This window comes from Triturus cristatus, chromosome 7 (assembly GCF_964204655.1).
Source record: "Triturus cristatus chromosome 7, aTriCri1.1, whole genome shotgun sequence".
Classification (NCBI taxonomy): Eukaryota; Metazoa; Chordata; class Amphibia; order Caudata; family Salamandridae; genus Triturus; species Triturus cristatus.
This window is the reverse complement of record NC_140590.1, coordinates 1117099140-1117125279: the sequence shown is the minus strand read 5'-3', so window position 1 is coordinate 1117125279 and position 26140 is coordinate 1117099140. Positions and strand designations below refer to the sequence as shown.

General features: G+C 39.5%; 2 protein-coding genes across 2 annotated transcripts; one reads left to right on the top strand and one right to left on the bottom strand.

The window, feature by feature from the left end:
* Positions 1-1914: 1914 nt before the first annotated feature.
* LOC146811182 (uncharacterized) lies at positions 1915-21366 on the top strand. Its single transcript, XM_085615047.1, has 7 exons — positions 1915-1920; positions 10702-10770; positions 12007-12060; positions 15647-15691; positions 19698-19781; positions 19955-19999; positions 20399-21366. Exons 1-7 carry the CDS (start codon positions 1915-1917, stop codon positions 20693-20695), a joined length of 600 nt encoding a protein of 199 aa, XP_085471173.1. The 3' UTR covers positions 20696-21366.
* Positions 21366-24971, bottom strand: LOC146811181 (uncharacterized). Its single transcript, XM_085618224.1, has 2 exons — positions 24869-24971; positions 21366-24356 (listed from the first exon to the last, which is right to left on the bottom strand). Exon 2 carries the CDS (start codon positions 24313-24315, stop codon positions 21853-21855), a length of 2463 nt encoding a protein of 820 aa, XP_085474350.1. The 5' UTR covers positions 24316-24356; positions 24869-24971; the 3' UTR covers positions 21366-21852.
* Positions 24972-26140: the final 1169 nt, after the last annotated feature.

The following is a 26140-nucleotide window of genomic DNA, read 5'->3' as shown; positions in this document are numbered from 1 at the left end:
GCAAGGACACAACAGAGGGATGCATTCACAATATTACGAATCAGAACAAATGTGATCAAGATCACAAAAATGGCCCTACTGCCAGTAAGACCAAATATGGTGTGAAGCAGTAGCAAGAAAATTGACAGTTTTTATATCCCCTATTTCGACTGAAATTTTTCACAAGAACTGCACCAAAAGCTTCAATTCAGACATGCTGAAGTAATGGCAGGACATCTGCTTGCTTCTGTATTCTATTAAAAATCGAGAGATAACTATTGAAAATCAATACCCCCAGGATGGAAGCATAGAACAAAAAGAGCCACAAGTTTACGTGGGATGGAATTAACACATTTCCAGGATATCCTCACCTCCTACTGATGGGAGTAAGCTTATAATTCCTCTTCAAACAGCAAGTTTTCACTTTGCCACGTCGTCAATGAAGGCAATTGGCTCAGTCAATACTTCCCTTCTTGGGCAGATGGGAGGAGCCTGAGGCTTGTGCATGTCCATTTTTGGTATAAATAGAAGTGTTGTAGGTGGAAGGAGCCACAAATGATCGAGTAGTTCATCTGTTCTGCAGAAGACTCCGAGCCCGAAACTCCCGCAACCATGAAGGTCTCCATCGCCTTCATGCTCGTGGCTCTCAGCTACTGCCTGTGTAAGTGAACCGAATATGATACCCAGGGCCGGACTGGCCTTTTTTCTACTGGGCATTTCTCCGGTGGGTTGGAGCCATCGAAGGCCAGTTTTGAAAGCCCAGGGGCGCTGCTGGTGCCTCTGTCTCTTTCTCCAACTCCACGATGTCAAAAGCAGAAGGCCCTGGTGGCTTCTAGAGAGAGAGTGGAAAGGAGGAGGAAGGTAGGAAGGGTGAAAGCTGTCAGAGAGAGAAAACAGAGTGAGGAGAGATAGAGAATACCTGGATGAACTGGAGAGATAGAGGAAAGAGAGGAAGGAAGCGATGTTGGTTTGAGGATTTTTGCCAGGGATTGCCAGGGATTCTTTTAGTATTCCAGTTCCATCCTAATGATACCACAGTTAAGTTGACATCACCTGCCACAGTGAGAGATGCATCATTTTGGGAGTGTATTACCTCCTCTAATCTTAGCACTTGTTTGCATTGTGATGGGTTTATGTTATTGTTTATTAGTATTAGCTCTATATTAACAGGAGGTATGTTCATATATTTAAGTGGCTTAATTGCATAACTATAGTACTGGGTACCGAGCAAGTTCAAATTCTAAAACTGTGCCTGTCCGCAAATGTCTGTTACCTTCTTATGGATGGCAATTGAAGTGATACAGAGTAACACTTTGTATTCCCTCACCTTTTAAAATGGCAGAGGCAACATGGTGTAAAAGTGAAAAATTAAAGTTAGGGTTAATGAGGGACAACAGTTAGAAGTCAGGGTAAACATTGCTATGTATGTCTGTATCACTTGAGAAACCTATTGGCAAAATGTTATTTTTTACCTTTACATTTTTGTATTTTCCACATACATTTGAATTTACACCTCCACTTTTTTATCTCTTCATATGTGTACTCCATTTTTCCTTTGTACAATATATTATGCGTTCAACACTGGAAGCTCAAAATATTTTGGTTCATAGGTGCTATGGCAGTTGTGCTTAATTTGAGCGGGTGGTTTCTGGTGCCTCAAGAGCCATTCTTATACTTGAAGGGCCTGGAATAGTCTGAATCGACACACTTTTATCGGTGTGATGGTTAGTCCTACTATTCATACTGTCATTGGCAACACTGGCAGGGGCAACAGGTGCAAGCCGCAGTGGCCTCTGGCACAAATTATTTTATAATGTAAGCACTTGTGTGGCAGTTGCTTAAAATGAACATTTCGGAACACTATGCTCATCTTTTGTTCCTTCTTTTTTTGCACCAACGTCTTCATCTTTCTATCTTCCTCAGATGGATACCAAGATGTCGGTGAGTAGGGGCACCCTGTGGGAAGATGGCTTAGGTAGTCAGTACTCTTAGTAACCGACAGGTCTTTACAACCTTCAGCTCACTAATTCTGAGTAGTAGGCATGATTCCCCGGTGTCAGAGGTGAGGAAGCTATTTAAAATAATCTTGGACTATCCAAATCTCTATTATTAGTGAACCGCACATCTCAGGGATAGACATATTTTGAAAATCAAGAACCACACTTCAGGAAAGTTCACCTCAGTACACAATGCAGTAAAAAATCAAACTACAAACCTAGAAGATTTCAGTATGAATTAGAGTGCACTGAGCAACAAATCAAATGCCCCAGGGATAGTCCTGTACACAGCACAATTCACTGAATACTCAAAACACAGACCCTATAGATTACACTATTAACGTGTCATAGTGAATAAAAATGGCATGCATCTAGGGGAATACACTAAAAGACACACATAACTGATTAGCCAGCCAATGCAAGGAAGATATTGAACTGTATTATTAAAGCATTGTGCCGATGGCTGAACTAGTCAATAAATGCTCTTTTCCCAGATTATTGGCTTGAGTCATAGACCAAGGGAAATAATGATGGACGAGGTATACAACAACTGAATTATCCAAGCCCGAAGGTCGCTAAAGCTAATTTCACTTCCCAAGACAGAAATTAAAAATCAAGCATAGAGAAATACAAAGAAAAATGTTGGACAATTTGAGTAAATTGTCTAAACCAGCCATTACAATTCTTGTGTCATTTTTTAATTGTTGCTCACAACATTCCAATGTGCTAAACTATATGTTATGGGGGAAAAATAGCTCTTAGTAACCGATCCCATTAATTTTGGGGCTCAGCCATAGGGAAGGAAGAAGTGAACAATTTACAAAACTTAGATTCCCCGAACTATGACAATAGTACTATTACCACACTACCAGTCCCGTGTGAGACAAATTAATGTTTTACTGCACTGCAGGGGCCCTTCACAATTCCATGCATGAGCAGACAGATGCCATGCATGGGATCACACAGGACTCCATTTTCCCCACGCCAGTGGTACACCTTCTGTTTCTCCTATTGGACGGGCAGGGTGCGGGGTGAAAGCCCATCAGTCACTATTTCTTGATTAGTCTGAAACAACACTTCAGGAGCTCATCATAGATCAACTTACAAACTGATACCAACATAGTCTGCAGATGTAACTACCAACTAAATGGTCAACTTTGCTATTTGTGAGACTGCCTATCACAAAAGATAGAAACCTTGACGCCCATTTCCATTAAGTACTACATGGGCAATTCCATGTTTTGTTAAAATATGTTAGTCTAGCGCTAAAAACGATCCCAGCAGGAATATCTCGGTGTTTCAGCTGAGTGTAAGGTTAACAAAGACTAGCTAAAACAGGCACATTCTTAGGAGGTTTTTAAACTTTCTGTGCATAAACGGATTGGTGGGGGAAGTTTATTTCAGTAAAATGGGTCAGGTAGGAGAAAGACCTCCTACCAAATCTAGAGGTACAGATCAGTAGAATTTGAAGTAGGGTTTTGTTGGTGGATCTCAACATTCTGGGTGGGAGATAGTATCTGAGTCTATTTGGTAGGTAGGTTGGGGCATTCAATGATTTTGAGTAAGGCAGAACATCATAAAGATGAGTCTTTTCCAAATAGGTAGCCAATGCAGAGAGTGTAGTATTGGAGCAGAGGGAGTTCCAAATGGAAGATTGCACGCAAGTCTCACTGCAGTATTCTGCACCACCTGCAGTTTAGACAGTAAGCTCTCCTTGGTGCCAATAAGTAGGGCATTTCTATATTCGAGATGAATAGTGAAGAAAGCTTGAACTAGAGTTTTCCTAGCTTTGGAGGGGAGCCAAGGAAATGCTTTTTTCAATAGTCACATGGTGGCACAACAGGTTCCACATATGGTTAAGACATGTTGTTTCATGGATAGAGAAGGGTCCACCATGACACCAAGGTTTTTAACTACTCGTTTTGGGGACTGAGCAAGTCCCAGTTTGGATGGCCACCAATCCAACTTCCACATATGTTAGACTTTCCCGAATGGAAGTATTTCAGTCTTTTCTTCATTTAATTGCAGGCAGTGGGTCCCCTTATCCAAGGAAGATCTGGTATCAGTCAAGGAGACTATTGCTGTCACAGTACTGTGACATCTTCTGAAAGCTGCCTGAGTTCGATCAAGGAGCCTGTGTTCTTCCAGGAATGTTGACAGCTGATTATTTATGATGCTCTCCAAACATTTGCTGAGGATGTCGCAGCGAGATAAGATGATAATTAGAGAGATTATTAGGGTAAGGTTTAGACTTTTTTAGGATGAAGAAACATAGGCACCTTTACAAACCATAGGGACTGAGGCGGAGTCCATGGAGAGATTAAAAAGGGACATAATGGTAAGAGCAATTGCGTTAGAGAGACTTGCCATACTATTGGGAGGGTACTGATTGAGTGGATATCCTGATTTGGCAGTCTCTAGCAGCCTTCAGGTCTGCTCCAAAGTACAAGGAACAGAACTTTCTAGATGAAAAACGGCTGTGGTAGAAGGAAGACATGTAGTATGTAATGTGGAAGAGAACATCCCTAGTGGGTAACATGGAAAGAGGTGTGTCACCCAATAACCACCCTTGCTATTGGGGCTTTATACAAAGACTGAATGCAGTATATTAACTTCATTATCAATCAAGCCTTTTGGGAAACTTTTGGATATATTGAATGCCTTCTCATTTTCCAAAATGGCCAGTCCAGCCAAACAAGAGTCAATACAGCCAATAACAACAAAGTAGTTGTGTGGTAATGGATCCTCTCAGGCCTTTGACATGAGCCCTGGCAAAGTCCAAAGTTCCAGTCCTTGCCAGGACTGCACTCCACCCTCATCTTGACTGTATAGATGTTTATAATGCTACCTGAAAACGATAACACTATATTCTGCTCCCTGAATCCAGTTCACCAGCCCAGTTTTTACAGCTGTGATACCACTCTGCAAATTGTGTTCAATTATTTGAACAACCAGTACTCTTCCCAAGGTTAGCTTAGCTATAACCATATACCATTTATTATAAGGCCACATTTTTCAAATGGAATTTGAGGGTGTAGTTGGAACCACACCTTCTGTTTGTAACCTCTCCTACTCAGCAGTCCACAATTTTCACTGCTTTAGTGTGCAGGATTTGGAGCTCTAGTAATGTAATCCATGTTCTTTCAGGCTCCATACCTCCTCCTTTGCCCTCCTATGCCTAGCATGCAGCTACTATTACTGCTGTGAATGCATCCCATACAATATCCTAGGAGGTTAAACTACGCTGTAGAAATTTAACACTCCGGATCATGTAAATAGTGTTTCCTAAAACATTGGAGTGAACAAACATCCGGTAGCTCAGCTGATATTCTTGGTGACAAATTGTAACTAATTGACTTGGTTGTGATTGGCTATCACCAACAGATAAAATTCCAAATGTGCATGCAATACAAATTATAAAAAGGGGAAAATGTCATATTGATGTGACACAGAGAAATACGTGTGCTCCACTTGTACACCATACCAGAGTGACCAAATATCCAGTAACCAGAGATCCCCTTTTATATCCTCTGTCATGATTTGAAAATAACCATTCTAACTCTGAACCTTCAGTTAGCACCAAGAAGGAGGGGTTCATAAATAAGTTGAAATTCCACAGGTAATATGTGGCCTTGCCGTTAACCAGCCCACCAACTCGAGTATCTGATTCTGAAGCATCCAAGGACCATTCACGATTTTCTCATATTCTGAGCAAACCATCATCTGTACTGGCCCTTGTGCTACCCTCACTATCAATCAGCCTCTCTGGTCATCCACTAAACTTGTCCAATTTTTCATGTGCTGCTTCTGACAAGTATAGTCGCACTCTGTGTTGAATTTTACAGTAACGTAACCTGGTTGCTGACAAAATTCTTGAACTTTCTTCACAATATGCATACAACTTCTAATAAATTGTTGTATAATATTTGATTGCTAATGATATCCTCCTGTGCTATATTTAACCCTTTTGTGTTCTAATTTAGATACCAGATCTATCCATTGAAGCCATACATTTCAAATTGCAAAACTTGAATCCATCGAAACCCCTGCCAAACTGTGTATTCCCAATTTTTCACCATCTTCTTCCCAATTCCCCCTTTATTGTCCCACAATGACTCCTCCAGGTCTCAGCCCTATGGATATCATCCTTATTTGGCTCTTGTTTGTTCTTATTTGGCTCTTATTTGTAAGAAAAAAATGAGGCTGAGTAGTCTGAAATTGGGTAGTCTGCCTTGACCAGCTTAGTATGTGTCTCATGATCACTAATAACATACTAAAAACATCAGTACATGTAGACATTTGTTTGTAGATCAGATGGAGACTATAAAACTGTGTTGGGCTTCCCTATCTTAACTCCAGGAATCAAGAGGATTCAAGAGCGCTAAATTTAGAGATGAAAAGAGGCCAAGCAATGATTATTTGGAAAAACTGACACCGTTTTTGGTGTGACTGAATAACATGAACTAATCTCTTGATAGACACAACACAAGCCTAGACAAAGACAGTGGCAAAGCCTCCTTATGGACTCCACGGTTACACCCTCCTAGTTTTCCTGCCAGTTTTTATTATGCCAAGAGTGAATCTTGCTTTAATAAAAATTGCCATCCAACAAGAATCTAAGAGACATTGTGATTCTGTCGGGTGCATGCTAATGAAGATGCATACACCAGCCATCAGAGAGATTATCTATGTCTGGCACTGATGAAACGCCCAGCCCCATCCCCAGACTTTGGCATCCCTCAAACCCTTCCATTTGGTACTTGCTAAAGTGTCATGGCTAAAGGTAGACCTGGGCACTTGCTCTGCCAAATGAGAAAGAGAGACTCAGTGTACCTGATCCTGGACTACCGGCCCACTTGATATAGTCATGTATTTCAGAATGATGGACCGCCCAAATTTCTGGTGTTAACAAAAGTCGTGAGACTTGAATATAGCAATGGATGGATGGTCAAACTCCACAAGATGGAGACTGGTCATCAGAGGAAGAGGGCACTTGCCACCTGTTATTAGGAGACAGACCTGGAGGTTCAATTGTAAGAAAAAAATGGGCATACTGTTGCTCCAGGCACAGTATCCATGAGCACCAGCATTAAATGCAACACTTTAAATGTTTACAAAATATGTACTAAACACCAATGATACTGCCTGTATCATTACATTGGCTAGAATGCCCCTCTGACAGCAAAAAGGTTGCTAAAGAGTGTGATATAGTGCAACCTAAATGCTGGCACATATCGAGACCTGCACTTGGAAGTGGCTAGACCAGGGATATTTGGGGCCCATTTGAAATGTACCTGACCCAGTGTACTCAATATCACCCTAAGACATGGGATTGCTTTTTCAGTGGGTAAGGAATGTCAATTATAGATGGAACCCATATGTGTGAATCCCTATAGACCTAAATGTGCACTCCTATTGATGTAGAGGGCAATTTGTAACTCTAGAACAGTTATTTTTTTCTGGTGAGATACATAATTATGTAACACAATTACCATGACATGCTGTAATGTCTAACTCCAAAATAAAATAAAAAAGGTTCTTGCAAATAATATTTCACATCTTGATCTGAGCCACTACCAGCATTCAATGAAAGCTCAAAAGAAATTAGACTGGACAAAAGATGACCGTATCAGTTGTCATTACCTTTGCCCCACAAGAACAGGCCTAAACTAGCTCTCTTGGCAAACAACAACCTGCACCGATCAAAATGATGTTTGGCTAAGCTATAGTTTCACTGGACCTAAGAGCCTTAAATAGGAACCAGTTGGATATTTTACTATAGTTGTAAAACTCACACTCTACATGCTCTGAAATAGCCTACTGGGATAGGCACACCACATAGCCCCTCATGTTCATTTCTTTAAATCCTTCTGGAACAACCTGAATCCTAAGAAAATAATAGTTCTGCCTGCTTTCCATAACCTCAAGCTATCAATGAATTTGTCCAGACATCTCTTGCAGCTCCAAACTTTGCATAGCAATTTGTGCTGTAACTTCCTATGGAACCACTGGCCTCTTTTCATGTCCCACCACACATTCTTTCATATTGTGTAGGTATTTTAAAGTCACATGAACTTAAGCCAATGTCTTAAGAGTTGAGGTTTTGCCATCTCAGTGAATGTGTGTGACTACGACATCCTATCAATATGTGGTTCCAAAGAACCATACATAGCCATACTTTCCCAAACATCCAAGGATCGCTATTATTCACCAGAAAAGCCCAACACCCACTGAAAAAGAACTCACAGATAATGTCTCTAATTGCCCAGTCATAGGGTAAGGTGGCGTAAAAAGTGCTGGGGTTATAGTCATTTCCCAGTATACAGCCATCTCGCAAAGACCAGGCATGAATGAGTCAAAGTGTGTAGCATAAAAAAATAAATGCTCAAACACAAGATATTGCACATTATCCAAGAGAGAGTCTGAGAACAGCTGCAGGAGCATCCATGTACTGATTGACAATTTCTCTCTGAAAAATAAGATTTTCACAATATTTTACCTTCAATTTTTCAACTTATGGTAAATATGTATTTATCCAATCTAATATTCGTAAATGTTTAGCTCTTTTGCAATTCTCTTTTTGCCCTCGATCTGTGATTTACTCACTGACACTGTCCATGTGTCCGTGAAACCGAACATAACAGCAGCCTCCTAATTCTTGGGCTTAAAACGTTTTATACAAATTACTTGAAATTTATCTGAGAATCCTCTTCAAGCTGCTTTCTACATAAGGGAAGAAAAGCAGAAATGTAGCAAGAAGATAGAGTTGCCTCATCAAGACAAATGGCATTATTTAGAGTTTGATGCACATGATACTCCATTGCAAACATGGTGGATGTCCTGTTAACCATATCATGAGTGTGTTATAGCCTATGAATCAATCAATCAGGATTTATAAAGTGCGGCTAATCACCTGATAGGGTATCCAGGCACTTGCAGGTCCCAGATCCTTATTCGAGTAGCCAGGAATTTTGCTGTATGTGCCTCATTTTGCCACTCTGGATAGGGATTTATTCCCGGCCTTGAAAGGAGCAAAGTTCCTGAGGTGGGAATAGCTGGTGAATAGTTACCCACAAACTCTATGGGCATTAACAATTATTCCAGTATATCACGACCCTAGATCGACCGCTCCAGAAACCTGAAGTATGACTTATCTATACATAATATTGTATGCAGAGAAAATAGATTTATAAATGTATTTTGTGAATTCCTTGCACTTTTAAACCAAACCATTAGCTCTTATAAATGATAACTTAGATTTGAGAATAGCTTTGTGAATCAGGTTGTCTAGGCTCCACATGCAGAAAGCACCATGCGAAGAAGGGTATCCAGGAATGGTTGTGAGATGCTAATTGCTTATTAATTTTCATGAGAGAAAGTTCCCAGTGTTAGCTATTCATTTAGGTAAATTTGGAAGGCATGCAAACAGTACATAGTAAAATTATTACTTGTTCTTAAAAGTGACAATATACATTAAATGCCCTACATGTCATATCACCTCAGCAGCACCTGATTGTAAACAACTGACCCCAGGGCTTTAAGTGGGATGAAAAAACTGGGACGTCCCTCAAAGGGGATTGGCCAATGTAATTAAGAATCTGTGCTTAGCATTTTGTGCCCTCCGACTGGTATTTTTCTGCTTCTGTGAACACTTCCAGGTATATAATACAACACGTGACAAACCAGGACTATTGACTTTGTCAATGGTTAATAATTGCATAAGATAAATAAGCAACAACCATGACTTCATTATTGAGTATATTGAAAATGCAACAGTTCTGAAATGAGGAGACTATGAAAGAAATATAACGAGTCTCTTTGAAGTTTCATCAAAGGCAGTGAAAGGTGGTACTGCTGCAGAGTTGTGATTTTTTTTTTCAATCCCGATGGTGAGAACAAAAATGGAAAGCGTGACAGGAACCCATCTCAGCACCTGCTTTTTAGAACTGCCGGTGCTGAGCACTGGCAGGACTCGTCCTACTTAAATCCTTGCCAGACCCCCATGTTTAGTGATCAGATTCCAAACATTTCCTTTCATGTCTTGCTGCACTGAAACACTCCCCGAAAGAATATCATTGGTCTCCTTCCTGCATTTGAAAGGGCCATTGACCTTTGCTGCATACATCAGAAAAACAATCAATAAAGTAGCACTTCTCCCCCACCCCTGTCCCAAATAACACTGGGGAACAGCCACCAGTATGCACTCCCCCTGTCTCCTTCCTTCCAGTACTACCACTGCACACCTTCACATCTTCTCTGTCCATTAAACATCGGGGTCCATATTACACAATATGGCCTGGGGGCGCAACAGGCATGTACACTCACAAAAATGTATTTACTTATAAAGGTGCCACTACCACTTGAACATTACACAGCACAAAGTACAAATTCTTCAGGCACAATGTGATTAAGATGAAATAGTAACATACGCAGATAAGAAAATGCCTTTTTTAAATTCATAATTCATCTGTAACAAAATCATAATCATGCAGCATAAATACTTTGTTATCACTTTGTATAAGCCCCTTGAACTGACATGTCAAAATTAAAGCACTTGAAAGTAAGCGTGTCTTTATGTTTAGAGATATATACGAAAATTCAGCTGAATACCAAGCACTTAACCCCATCAGTCCACTCCAGAGTGTGAATACACTTAATATTTTTAAAGGCAACTTCACTTTGGTATTAAATTATATTTTTGTACTCTTTTGTCTTTTTCCTCCAGGAGTGGGAAGAAGGACCAGATCGAGATTTTATGATGAAGTGCACTTTTAGTGACATCTTCCATACTGTGGTAAGAAGTGACTATTATTCTGGATATATGTACAGAACATATTTGTGTGTGTGTGTGTGTGTGCATTATACAGTGGCAGTCATCACGCCATAGTTATAGTTAGGACATAGTTACCATAGGAATATTGTTTTCTGGTTTGCTAATAATTTGTGAATCGTTTGACAAATCTTCACTAAACTTTCCAAAAAGAAGTTGATCAATTTAAGCTCGTTCCTTAAAAGTTCTGGGGTGATCGGTCAAGCAGGGGCCCAGATCAGAGGGGCCCCACAAATGCAATTTCTACAGGCAATTGCCGTAGAGATTATTGAACAGCACTTTTTCCTAAAACATAGAAAAGGAATGACATGAAATTTGGCAGAAAGCTAAATCTTTATCGAGAAAGTGTGCTTTTAAAGATTCAGTGGAAATGTGTTCAGTCATTTTCAAAATTAACGATTAAATATATCTTTATCTGAACAGATGGGTTCGCTGGAATCTTGAGAGAGTCCTGCAAGCATGCAAATAATAGAGTAATCTGATTGGCCGAAGGATTCTCTTTTCACATTGGCTGTTTCGCTCTCACTTTGCTGGCTGCAACAAGAGGAGAAACAACCATTATTTCAGGACATGAGGACTGGGTCCTGGTGTATTGAAAATGATTAAACAAATAATGTCTATGGGGCAGGGTAAGGGTACCCGGATGCCCTGGACCTTGTGGAAGGGTCCAAGGTGGACCCAGCTAGAGCCAAATTCTTAAAACTATGGTCTGCGTTACGGAGTTTCAAGGGAGTGCGGGGTCTGCACTAGTTTCCCAGAGAGTCCCAAAGGATCTGAAAAACATTTAGGGAAAAAAAGGGGTCATGAATGTCTGTTGTAGGTTGACCATGTATGAATGGTTGGTACTGTGGCTAACCCAAGCCGTGCACAGCCAAAGGTCATGCAAGCCATGGCAGTGGCTGTCTGCAGGGGGTTGGGTGAAGGTCCTCACCAGAATAATTAAGATGATAGTACTTTGCATGCACATCTCATTCGACCATTAGCACATGCAGACACATCTTTCACCACAGACCTAGATGGCCTGTGTTTGATGAACCAAAAGTTGACGGATTTTATGATCCTGATGGAGCTTCGATGTGATATGGATATGCAATGCATTATCAAAGTCATAATCACTAACTAGCAGATGAGACTTCAGTGCATGTTTGACAAAGACCAACAGCAACTTTAAAATACAATTTTTGATGATATCTCTTTTAGGGTGAAATGGCTGAGAAGCTTGGCTGCTCCATGGAAGAAATCCTTTATGAAATGGTAAGGAGATTTCCGATATGAGGCTGTGCACCAACCTGAACTTTGATACCAGTTGCACAATTTATAATTGAACTAGTAATGAGTAGGGATGTCAAGATGTTGCCTTTCGTAGATCACTAGAGCTATGCCTAACTTGTGACTGATTTCTACAACCCAACTAGCTAATCAGAGAGATTTGCATTAATAGAAACCTAGTCATAGGATCAAAGACCAGGCTTTAAGTTTAAGGTTGGATTTTTGTGTAGTGCACAAAGTCCTCTCGAAGTGCATTGTAAGCCACTCTTGGTTGCTTTCGCCTTTGAAAAGAAAACAATGCATGCAAAATATCAGGCAACTCAGCAGAAAAAATAAAGAATTGATTCTATACATTTTAAAATTTATTTTAGAAGTGTACACAATTAAAATTACAAATGCATAGTTGTGCGAAGTTCAAAGAAGTTCACATTTCAAAGCTTACGAACTGTGAAAAAATGTATATGTTGGCAAATATTGTTGTTAGTGATATTATTCCCACAAAAACATTTCATCCTGCATGAAAATTCAGTTTTTTCAGCACTCTAAGAAGAATTATTCACAAAGGTCAATTTACACAAGTAAATCTACACATATTAATGTACTCTTAAACTTACTAGTATATACTTATATACTTTTGGCTAATCACCATTTCCATCTGTAAATGTACTACAAAGAGAAGACTTACATGTCTCCAACCACTGAAAAATATTGTAAACCACATTTACAAGTGTAAAGTTACTACTTGTAACATTGCATAGGTATGCAGAGATCTCTGCCACATGGGAGCTGTTAAAGGACAGGGTAATTTTTCAGTTTAAAATATTAAATGTTAAATATTAATGCAACATCATTTTTATTTATTTATATTAAATGTAGGACAAAATAAAAATGTACATCTCTAGTAATTTCATAGTAACTTACATATTTACCACTTTGAAGTATATTAAATAACATTAAAACATTTTTTAAAGTTATATTTAAAAAAACACCCTCCTAAAAAAAAGGTTTAAGTTTATTTATTCAGTATTGAAATTTAAAAAAAGTTATGCATAGAATTAATGTATATTCTTTTTAAAATGTCTTCAAAATGAAAGTTACTCTTTTTAAATATAAAAAGTTAATGAAATAGTGTATCGGAAATTATATTTATTTTTCATTTAGATGTTTTTTTAACATTAAATATTTATTCATAAATGTATTTATTTAAATATTATTTCCTATTGGGTTCTATTTAAAGTCCCTGCCTCCAGTGTCTTCTATGGCAGGGTTTTGTACTACCTGAGAGTGACCATGTGTGCTGCTGGACTTACTCAAGGTCTGAGCTGGATAATGTTGTGCTATAGTAGAAGTGCACTTTCTGAAAAGGAGTGGGCTGGTTATTTTGTGGGTGGGAATTGTTCCCGCCCTAAAAACCCTGTTTGCCCTTCCTAAACTCCTTCTTAATCCTCACTAAAATCCTTCCTTTTAGAAGAAGGTATTCCCCATTTTCCAGCCACTTCCACACATTTGCTACCAAGTAGTTAACCTAAACATATGAGCATCAACCCATTGAAAAGATAGGAGAGTTAAAGGTCGAGATTGTCACCCATAGCTTTGTAAATTACTTTTCTTAGCAAGTAAGTAGTACTACTGTAGTACTGATGTATGTACTACTAGATGCAGTTTGTGAATCAATCCCACAGTACATATTTTGGACATTTTCTAGTAAATGTCCTGAAATGATTGCAGTTGGTGGTTTTTCAATAAAACCATATCAGCACCTACCCTTTTCTAATACACACACCTGTGACCTATTTAGAAAGCATACCAGAGCGGAATGTTGACGTTACCATATGTACTGATTACATGCCCTTTGCGCCCGATTTAACAGAATTTATAAAGCGCATTTTCTAAAGCGCTTAACAAAAGAATAATTATGTTCTATTAGTAGCATAATTGTAAATTATCCATATAAATGTTAGAAGCAAAAAGAAACAAAGGAGTAAAGTAAATACATTTACAATCTGAATAAATTAAAGCAGCCACAAGATGACTGATTTAAATGAAGAAAAGTAAGTAGCATAGATTGGACAAAGACTTAGACATTTTTAACTTTTAGTGGTATTTGTGTAAAACAAAGGAACACAGATCTGGGCACTGGGAGTGTAAGGACTAAAAAGGGGGACCCAAGAGGCAGTCCTCAGAGGAAGGGATAATAACAAATAATAAATCTATACAAAAGAGGCAATAACATTACCACTCTTAAATAGCCTACCAGCAAATTACATTTAAAATGGAAGTCAAAAGGGACTCTTTGGATGGAAATGAGGAGAGTTGAAATGTTTGCAGAAGGTAGGACTAAACTCAAGGGAAAATATAGCCACAGGAAATGTCAACTGGAGTTGTGATTGAGCATACACTGAAAAAGCTTAGATAAGAAGGGAACAGTGATCAAGACTTGACAATACCAGCATGTCAATTTGTTTTTGTAGCTTGAAAAATTATGTAATATTAGATGTCCAAGTTTTATATAACTTCCAATGACACGTGCTGGTATCACCACAAATAGAATAGTGAATGAGAAGAAGGTGGAAAAACAAATAACTCAGAGTCATATCAAAATTAGTGTGATGGAAGATGCTGAAAGCAGTGCTGGCTTTTAGAGGTGACAAGGGTGTGGCAAATATATAGCCTTGGAAAATACCCCACAAAGAGATGGATAAGAAAATGCCTCCAGCACCAGAAACAAAAAATAAATTCTGGCTTCTTCTGGAAAGGTGCTTTATTCACTGATATCTCAGGCTATAAGGATAACTTTCAGAAATCCCAAATCCTTCTTTTAAATAAATATTGTACAAAACTAAAAATGGACTCTTTTGGTTTCTTTGGAATCCAACGAACATGTTCAGTTGTAGAGATACAGCTAAAATTAAATGTTACATACATCTGAAAACAAGAATCATTATTTCTTTCATGATGGGGTTGTTTAAAAATCAAATTAAAATTATGTAGGCCTGACTGTCCTTTTTAGTATCTCTATGATACATGTGAGTATCTCTAGTTCAAATGATTGACTCTCTTTTTGCTATTTTTTATGGAATAAGATGAAACCTAGATTGTAATTGTCTAAACTTATTTTGGGAAACAAGATGGATGAGTTAAGTTCCTAAAATATTTAAATTAAAACCCAAGTATTCCTTGGTTGGTTGCTGTCCCTTACATAAGCGTTGCAAAGGTATGGACAAAGTCGCAATGTTTTCAAATGTATCAGCCTTTTGGTAAAACATAATGACTATGATGGCCCACTCCTTCACTCCAGAGCATCAAAGTGCCAAAGTATGTTATTTAGTAAATGTGCTAGCATGGCTCTGTGTGTTATATTTAAAGGTGTCTGAACTGTAAGAATATTGGCATGCTTCTAAAATGGCTGATTCCTCTTTAAGGGCAAGGACAGTCTATTTGCCTCAGTTCTCTTGCATTTTTAGATGTAGCAGTCTATGGAGAATGTTCACATTTTCTCTACAGACAAGAACAACTCTGGTCCTAATGGTGGCATGAAATGCAATTCAGAAATGTCTTAACTCTTTTACAGGGTGTATCTGATTTCACCATTGAAGAGATGCAAGACATTATTTCGGTAATGTGAACTTCTAAAATTTCTGTTGACAAAATGGATTTCCTCTTGTTCTGCTTTATCACTGAGTAGGGTGGCAATTTTGTGGGCTAGGGACGGATTTGAAGGTATGGAGTAAAAAGCAGCTAGCTGACCCTCAAATACTAAAACCTAATGCATAGCATTTTATTGAGTCTGTTGATAGATATTTTACACTGACACAGGCCACTTTACATAGTTCTTGATCATTTGGTGAACCTTGTATATGTTTATGGATTCATTTGTTTTTGTGGATCCTCTCCCATATTTGCAAGGCCCATGGGATTTCACTGCTTCACAAATCCTTCCCAGTTTACCTCCATAGTGAAGATATTGTAATGTCACTCACAACCCTCATTGTTCGTAAAGGCGCTTCTGGTCCTGTCTAGGGCTATGTTTGGTCGGAAACATGCGCCTAAAGCGTACCTTTAACAACACTTTGGAATTTACACCTGTTTTTTTATGTGTTTGAAAAAAATATATTTTCAAATTTTTTTCATGACTAAATCGAAACTAGCCCTTAATTTGTCTCCCATGAAGTTGGTTGTCAGTTAATTTTACTTTTGCAGGAATTTAGTCTCAGACCTCGGCCTTCTGGACCGACACTGGGCTAGTATTATGGGTTCTTGATGTTAATTCACATTTGTTTAAAAGTGATATGTCTGGACAACATCAACCAGTGCATAGATCGCCAATCTGACCTGCATGGCAGGCATAGGGACGAGTGGTGGGGCGATGGGGAGGTAAGAGGTTTTATTAATTTGTTTGTTAAATGTTACCTATCCTGTCATCTGTCGACTTAACCCCCTACCCCACCCCACCACTATTACCTGTGCCGCCCGCGCCTGCATCTGAATTGCTAAAATGTGATTCTGGATGAGAAGATTAACGAGATACAAAGTATGGTCAATTGGCAAGGTCGGGACTGCAACGCTCTACTGTGATTGTACCTTTACCTCTTTGCAGGAAAGCTAGACAATGAAATATTTAAATAAAGAATTGTTTGCTCTAGCAGGTTCTTTCGTTAACTGATTTACTAGCTTCACATGTCAGAGTTTGAAGTCCATAAATACTCAATACCCTTATTTGTGTTTAGGGGAGTCAGGGTTGGAACAGTAGTCTCACATATTAACAGACAGGCTGCAAATAATAGGTGCAAATTGTGAACCAAATTGTTGCAACCTGTCTGTAATTTGGCGGTGTGATCCATGTATCATAGGTTAACGTCACAAGATGTGCATTTCCAGGAGGTTGCAGAATGACATGTCTATTGATTTTAATTAATGAAATGAAAAAGAGATTTAGATAGCGTGATACAATTACCCGAAGGGGTCAAGGCGCTAGCTCATCAGGTAAAATAAGCCATAAGATTTTATTTCAGAGTGAGAGATTTAACAGCCATGTTTTTAACGCTTTCCTGAAAGCCAACAAGTGTGTTTTGTCTTTTAACCTCTGGGGTAGAGAGTTCCAGAGTCTGGTCGTACCGACCAGAAAGCTTCTGCCGCCGCAGGAGCTTTTCTTGAATCTGGGAATCACCAGATTGTGAGACTGAGCTGAGCGTAGATGGCATGTCGCTGTTTGTCAACTCCTGTGATTGGCTAATATCAGACATCTTTCAGGAGGCCACAGAGGAGACAAGAGCCACTGACTCCCAACTGCTGAGGTTGTTTAGCAATGGTGTCCACAGGACCCTCATGCCATGGTTCTGCAAACTGCAAAGAGAACTCTTCTGCACTAGACTTTCAGGGTAGTGAGAGAGACCAGTAACGGTCTTCTCAGGGAGATAGTATGAGGGCAAGCAATCAACAAACAAACACCATTGCCTAAATGTAGTAACACTTTGCACCATTGCAAAGTGAAGTAAGGTGATGAAAAGCGACAGCCACCAAACTATTGGTATTTGCTTTCCAGTACAGAAGGGATTTTGCACTGGCAAAGGGCTCTTTTCGCACCATAAAAAATAATTTGCACTTCTTTGTGTTGCATCACTGGGGTGTTACATTTGTGGATCAGCTTAAGCGCCCACTGGTTTTGATTATGATTCCCCTCATGGATGCTATACCCCCCTTTTCCAGTGCTCTCGGGTGACCCTAACAGGGAGAAACCCAAATAGCCTGTTGTAGAGGCATGATTTAGGCACAGGCGCAGGATACATTTCCCATAGGTTCAAATGTGCCATAATTTTGCTTGTGCTTACCCTCAGTACTGAGGTGGGCAGAAGTTGTCTGAAGTCCTTTGTGCTTGAGTCAATACATTGAAATTTCTCTATTCCAACCACATGTGGAGGCTTGCAGTACTAACATGCTGGTCTTAACCCCTTCCCCGCTCATGACGGAACCGCTCCGTCATGAGCCACGGTTGCCGTGTGCTCATGACGGAGCGGTTCCGTCATGCCACGACCGTTGGCGGCTGCTCCGCACACGCGGCGCTGTTTCCCCGCCTGTGCGGGGGGACAACGCAACTGGGCTCCGTCATGACGGAACCACTCCGTTATGAGCACAGCTCAACCGTGGCTCATGACGGAGTGGCTCCGTCATGAGCACAGCGCCACCGCGCTGCCCCCCGCACCCCCCAGCGCTGCGGCGGAATTCCCGCCGCAGCGAAGGGGTTAAAGTGGTTCAGTGGGCGCAGCCTGAGTCTTCGGGGTGCACGGTCTCAAGTCAGTACAGGATTACTGGGCAAATGCAGGTCCGCGGATCTTGTTGGAGGAAGCACAGTGTCTTCAGCAGTTGTGGCCCTCCACTGATTGATTTCTCAGGATTTTGCATGGAAATCAGCCTTCCAAGTTTATTTCAGGAAAATTCTGTGAATTCCAGAAAGTCATAAATCAGCACCCTTCGGAGATGGTAAACACATGGGCAGACATTTACTACTTTCTCAGACCCTCAAAGGTAAGGCACGAGGTGCAGTTTGCACAGCTTGTAAACATGCAGCAGTCATTGTCTCTCCATGTATCCGAGCTGCATTTTCCGTAGCTCATGCAAGCTCCATGTTACTGAGGGTCTCTGAGTTAGTGTTTGTGGACTAGACAGCCCATTTGCATTCAGAAAGAGATGTACAGTGCTCTCCTGTGCCTGCTCAAATGTTCAGGTACCTCCCTGGATATTTTTGCTTAAATTAGAGTCCTCATGTACAGATCATATTGAGCAGTTGTAGGCTCTAAGGCTGATTTACTAATCAGTCACACACTGCAGTGCAGCAATCTAAGTTGTTGCACTGATTTGATTGAGAGGGAGAGATGAAGACAGCACAATGTTTACTGGGCTAAAATGCTCCTTCTCTCTTTCCATGCGCTGCTGCACTTTCAGGCTGCCTTTTGCCTCGCAGGCACCTTTGCACCATGGGACAAAGGAGTCCGCATACGTCTAGCATAGGTTGTGTACTGGAAGGCTAGCCTTTCTGTACACAATGCCATGATTGGATTTAATTTGAAACGAATCACACCTTTGTTAGTGTATTGTATAGTACAGCACAAATGCAAAATTAGACATTTTTGGAGAAAGTAAAACTTCTCATTTGCACCTATAAGGAGACATATTGCTTTGGTGTCTGGTCTACAGAAGTTAGTAGATGGGCTTTGCATCAAAAACCCATTGATGGTAGCCTTGGAATGACCATGGTCCACCCACGGGCTGTCCCCATGATGTATAGTAGCATATAATGCTACTTTCCATTACTTTTAGGGAACTTTCCAATGCGCAAGGCAGTAAAACCCAAGTCAACGCTTGCGTCGGTTTATGACACGTTTGGTAAATTTGCACCAGCGCAAATCCTTTGCGTGAAACCTCCAGCAGGCCACTCATTGGTTGCCTGTGGATCTCAGCCGATCCCAGCAAAACGATAAATGTCAATAAAATGATCATACATCAAAAATCGAAATATGAACATTTGTATCCGTAATCGCAGTGGTAAAGGCACTGCAAATCAAAATGTATAACCTAGAAGCTGATTGGGGGACGAAAGTAATTTACCCTTTCCTTTTCTGCTGTAGGGCGAAAGATCAGTTGATGACCTTAGTTCTGAAGAATGCGAGAATTTCATCATGTCTACGCTGAAGGGACTCATAACAAAAGTGGTAAGAGAGACCTGCTAATGTCATGAGCATTGTGCATGGAGCAAACAATGATGCTAGATGAATACTGCGCGTTTCCGTGATTCCTGTGCATGAGTGGGGGGGGGGGGGGGGTTGGTGAGCCAGTATCCCTCCCTGTACATCTCCATATTTAATGGGTGTCTTTCTCTTTTCAGCTTGAGCTCCTTAGACCATTTAGTGGCATCGTGTCAGGACTTCTGGTAAAAGCAAATCTATAAAAAAATATATTCGTTTTCACAAAGATTCATCAAGTCATGACAGACTGCTTTGAGTGAAAATCTGAGTGAAAGTTTGAGTGAAAGTCTGAGTTAAGCGGAACCTAATGTAGTTAGAAGGACATGTTTACAAACAGCAGAATGTAGCTTAGATGCCACGAAAATAATTGTCGCACAGTCAGTGGACAGTGCGTACGAATTCAACTGCCACTGTCTTGACTTATATTTTTCCGTTTGATAGCGCTGAACTGTACGTGCAATAGGTCCCAGTACAGTTGATCTTTCATAAAAGGCTGCATTTCTATCAATTTTCGCCTATAATGTAACCATCTCTCCCTTTCCCTCTATTTCTCTATCTTTTTTCTCTTTCACTTCCCCCTCCAGGCTGATGGGCCCCTGGGTGGGCTGCTTGCTCCTGCAACAGGAATTGTGGATGGTGTAATGGCGGCCGTACCTCTTGACTTGGTACCTGATGTTGCTGGCGAATCTCTTGGAGCGGCGAACGGTGCACCGGAATCCTTACTTCTTGACATAGTCAAAGATAATATTGTCGAAAGTATGGGTTTGTTGAGCAGTTTAATGGAAGGCTTACCTCTCCAAGTGGCGACTGATCTTGCTGGAGAAGTGGATGATGTGACGAGCAGCCCCTTACCGAAGTCGAATACTACATTTAGTGGTTAACCTGTCTTTTTATAGCATTCGAAGACTATTTTATGCTTATTTTAGTATTCAGTAGTATTCTTTTTGGGAAGGCTAGTGCATGAAGACTACTGATATGTAAGTGATATTTCTTGAACACTAACAGAATACTAAGCAAATACTTATTTGCTAATCATATAGTCTTCATTTACAATGCAGAACATTTAGTGAATACAAACAATTTGAATACTACTGGACCACTATTAACATTCTACTCAAGCTTCTGAATCGTAGCAGAATTGTGAACCATTAAATATTAAAAAGATGTCCAAAGCATTTTGTGTCCAAACTGTTAAAGCGAAACCGAGCGGTATGGCTAGGTTAATAATATATCACATTATTAACAAATAAACAGGTGCACTAGCAGATGCTTAGTTACACATGTATAGGTCGGAGGATCTTACAACTTCCTCCATTAATATATTAGTATGAATTAATGGTCAAAGTATCCCAGCACTTATGACCATTTGTTCATATGACTATGGTTTATTTTCAACAGTCCAAAGATTACAATAAAGTAAAAGTATATGGGTTTTTATCAGTAACACAATGAACAATCTCCACATATGACTGAGACGCATAGCCCACCTTAATTTGTCAATGAAAACTCTTTAAACTAAATGGTTAGCAGAAATTTAATTTTCTTATTGATAATAGTACACAACAGTGTGAATTTCCTATGGATAGATGTGGCAAAATCTAGCTTTTACACAACATTTAAAATGTATTTAAAATGTACTTAAAATGTACTTATAAAAACATTTTGTAAAAGTAAACACATAGCCTTACGGGTGCCCTGGTAATTACTTGTTTACAGTGGGGGAGAGGCCGGGTTGCAGTTAAAAGTGATGTGAATATAACATTTCCTAGTAATTACAGGGTGGAGTACCCCCAGATCAGTTTTCAAACCTGCCGAAATGTATGGTATAGACCTTTTAAACATCTAGGCAAGTAGATTTTGGTAGGGATACGTATCACAAGGTCAATCTTAGAATCAAGTACATAACTTTCCATTAAACAATAGAGAGAATCCAGGTGACCACATACTGTGTTACATAACAGACAATGTAGTTCAATCCACTACTTAGAGAAAGTGGCTCCTATATCATGTTGTGGTACTGCTAATACAACAGCATCCACTAATCTCTCTCATAGTGATTTGGAAATTCGCATACAAATGACAATTTTGTGGTACAAACAAAGCAGCAACTTCCTAGTATTTCCGAAATATACACTGCAATTATCTGGTTCCAACTTGGATTAACTTGATGGACATTGCAGTCACTGGAATATGTGTTTATACAAGGCATCGGATTTAATAGTGCCAAGTTGTGAGTTTTTCTATTTATGTCTGTGACCTGGATAAATTTCAACACTTTTCCAAACTGCATTTGTGAATTATCTAAATATTTTATTGTACTTTGGTCCCGTCTGACTAGTTTGTTGTAGTTTGCTGCATACACATAGCAATAACCCTTCCTTAAACTAATTTTATCATATGATGCTACTTTCCTTTCGAAGTATACAGATACTCTTTTTTGCGCTGCCAGGAACTCATCATTTGTTAAATCTTTTATAGTCACTTTCCCCATTTGAAAGCACCCATCAATTATCTCCATTCTCTCCACACGTATCGATGGATCCATAAGTCTATTGACTGCATTTTCTATCTCGCTATCAATATTATAGGTTGCTTTTAGTAATGGTATCATCTGAATTAATGTCACAGTATTTAGGATTTGCATTTCTACATTTTGTGTTCCAGAGATGTGGGACACTATGTAGCCATTTAGGTCTTCAAAATGAAAACAGTTATTTGAAAAGAGTGGGCCATTGTGACGTACACAGTCTGAAAGATGCACTAACTGATGAATATTCATAGTCATGAACCTCTGATCATACAGGTCTCCAAAAAATTTGACAAAGGTGAGCAAGCAAGTCTCTGCTCGGTCGATTTCTGAAAATGTTAGACTTTCTTTATCTAGTAAATATATTCCTTTTGAGAAGAGGCAAAAATGTATAAATAACTGATTGGGTAATACATCAGCTAGTACTGGAATTCCCCAGAAGAGCAAGAAGTTTCTGTATTCAGAGGATTTCCATAAATGGACATCTTCAAGGCTACGAGGAGGTCTTGATATGTTAAGTGGAGGCTTGATCGCCTGTAATCTCTTGCTAACAAGTTCTCTGTAAGAGTGTGCTGAAAAGCATGACTTCTCATATTGCTTCCCGAACCATAATGTGAGCATTAGTTTCATTACACCAGCGCAGACCCCATGCATATAATCTAAACGAAATCCCTTAATACATGGGAAAAGGGAAAGGAACAGAAACCGGAAAGGACCTTTCACACCACGAACTGAATATTCATGTTCACCCTGTTGTATTTTAGCTAATGTTTCATTTATATCATTCTTCAGATTTTCTGTTGTTCGTGGTGGTCCTTTAGGATCATCATCATTGTAAGGAAAAACATGACAATGCCCCATTCCAGATCTTGAAGTCATGCCTGGCTGTAAACAGGACCAACAGCTAAATTTCCCATTGAACTGCTTACTGTTGGTAACCAAACAACGAGCTGGTAGATCACAAGTACATGAAAGTAGTGCAGCACGACATACAAAAACAGAGCCTGTATGATCTGTAAACATAACTCCATTTTCCAACTGACTCAATTCCTCAGTTAAAGGATGTAGGTATGTCCACATATATGGCTTTCTTTGCCCAATCCAAATTCCATAGACAAGCATGTTTTCTTTTGCTTTGCGTTTTGTTATGGAGAGCTCATTAATCATCAAATACACAGGCCACATACTTAGTTTACTACTTTTAAAAATGTTCACTCCATCTGTGTTCAGAACAAAAGAGATATTGTTTTCATTACTTAATATCCCCTCATCAAACAGGTTTTTATATCCAATTCCATCATAAACATCACCTATTACAGAGTTTCCATTCTGTTTGTAGTGTTCATATCTGTGGGTTCTCACTTCCTCCGTAAAATCTCTCCTCTTAAACATAGTATTTAGCTGTTCAATTATGGAATGTTGGACAAAAAATGCAACAGCACCAGACTCTGTAAGATCCTTTAGACAATGGGTGTTAGTGCATATCTTTTCATTATCGCTGATGCTTTCATAGCAAGAGGAACAGTAGTTTCTTATCTTAGGAATAGTGATGTATTTTTTTATAAACATCTTAAGTTTGAATAACGAGTTAATCATTTTATTAGGCACTGGTAAAATGCAGCAGATTAAGTCCAGTAGTGCCCCTAATGCCTCATCAGAAATTCTAAATCTAACCGCAAAGCAAATGATAAGCAGTAGGACAGCTTGCACAGTGTGTCGTGAACCTTTAAATAAAAAATTGTCTTCTTGGATTTCATGACTTTTAGAATTATTAATTTCGCCCTCATTTACAATAGTTATATTGTTTACAACATTCTCTGTAAAGTCTTGTGCTTCAAAACCGATTTCATTGTCTTCTGGATCAAAATTATTTTCTCTTTCATCTGCATATTCATTCTGATGCCCAGATGTGTGTAATTCCTCATAAGCCTCTTCATCAAAATCATATGTTGGAGTACGTAAATTATATTCCATAGTAAAGGATGAGACTACTTCAGTTTCTAACTCTTTAGGATCTGTGCATGAAAAAAAGAAAACATGCATTGAAGCCTATTAGAAATAAGTTTATTAACATTCCCTAAATGAAGTATTGTGCAGTACAGAAAATCCATTCACTTATTAACACACCATCCATGGGGATGTCAGTTAACACAGAATAAAGTTGTCTGATGAGGTAACAGGGTGGGATGTGATAATATAGTTCTACCTTGATCTTTCCTTTAGATTTGTAATCATTTAACCCCTCACACTTGACGTGAAGGGCAATGTCTGTTTGGTGAAAAAGGATTGGTTGCAAAGAGGGAGCTGTTATGGTGCAAATCATTTGTCTCAAAACCACTTTCTTTAACATCGTACCCTGAGGAGAAAGGTTTTCGTAGATGCCTATGTGTACAAGCTTTCTGTAGTAGCATAATTTGTAAAGGAGCATAGAGAGCATGGCAGGTCAATGTATTCTCATTGAGAGCAATTACACTGGAACACGCACAATTAACAATAAACTATACAATGTCATTAAAAATGTTTTTACCTGTCTTTTCTGATTGACTACATTCATCCTGTACACCTGGTTTATCACCAATTGCATTGGAACGTATGATATTTTTATCTAGGATACCTAAAATTGGTGTTATCATTTTTATTGTTTCCATTGATTCCTATAAAATAAAGAAACACGCTTATAAAAGTATATCTTCCAAACTGTGCTGGAGGTCAAAATTAATAAGTCTAACAAGATCAGGACTAATAGATATATTTATCCTATTTTTTGTACATTTAGATTATCCTTAATGGTGCTTCAATATAATATAGGCTGTTGCTGGGGGTTATACTAACCAGAGTTCTATAATAAGGGAGATGGCTCTTGACACACAGTACAAATCATCGAAAAAGGTTTATAGGCTTTTAGAATACTGTGGATAATGGTCTTATTTAAAAAGAGACATACATAAAATGATGGCCCTGCCGAGATTTGTATATGTATTGCATATACGCCTTTCCAAGTTCAAGACTCATAATTCAACTCAATAAACAGTGAGGTGCATTTCCTGCTGTGGGACGGTGGCCCACCGAGGATTGGACTCAGTAAGCTGACCCGTGGTTGGTATGATGGAGGGATCGCATTGCCACACATCCAGACGTATTATAGGGCAGCGCAATTAGCAAACGTTAATCAATGGGTTGATCAACCGTTAACATTACCAGCGGACCAGATGGAGAGGCTGGTGCTGCAGCTGAGAGGGTATCTCCCCGCACTTTACACTGATCCACGAAAACTCACACTAGAGGGTCCCACAGAGGTGATGGTCCGGCAACGGCATGTGACTCTCTCTAAACTAGGGTGGAAAAACAAGCTCACCAAAGACACAACCACTTTGGGGTTCAAAGCAATTGGGGGCCTCAGGCATCAGAAAAGACTTCACTCAGTGGGACCTAATCGGGATTTCCAGGTTGTGAGACCTCCACACGGGTAGAGAGATGATGTCATTTGAACGGCTAGAGAACAAATATGAAGTGGCCAAAACATATTGCCCAAAACAGTGGGGGAAATTTTTGGGATAAATGGAATATATATCGGGGAGTCCCTGCCTCCGGTGGTTGACACAACCCTTGCCATGAATCAAGCAGAAATTATCTGACGGGAACAGCATACCAGGAGATAAGGAGGACAGCGGCCCTGCAAGGCCCTTTGGCAACACTCTGGGGGGGGGGGTGGTACTGCTTAAGCGTGTTTGTAATATTGATGATGTAAAGACGTAATTCTGTGCTGTTACAATAAAAAGATTTATTTTAAAAAAATAGA

Excerpts from the sequence above, each read along its gene's own strand:
- LOC146811181 (XM_085618224.1), bottom strand. The coding sequence starts at position 24,315 with ATGGAATATAATTTACGTACTCCAACATATGATTTTGATGAAGAGGCT.
- LOC146811182 (XM_085615047.1), top strand. Across the intron at positions 12,061-15,646 it reads AAGAAATCCTTTATGAAATG|GGTGTATCTGATTTCACCAT; the intron begins GTAAGGAGATTT and ends ACTCTTTTACAG. Across the intron at positions 19,782-19,954 it reads AGGGACTCATAACAAAAGTG|CTTGAGCTCCTTAGACCATT; the intron begins GTAAGAGAGACC and ends TTCTCTTTTCAG.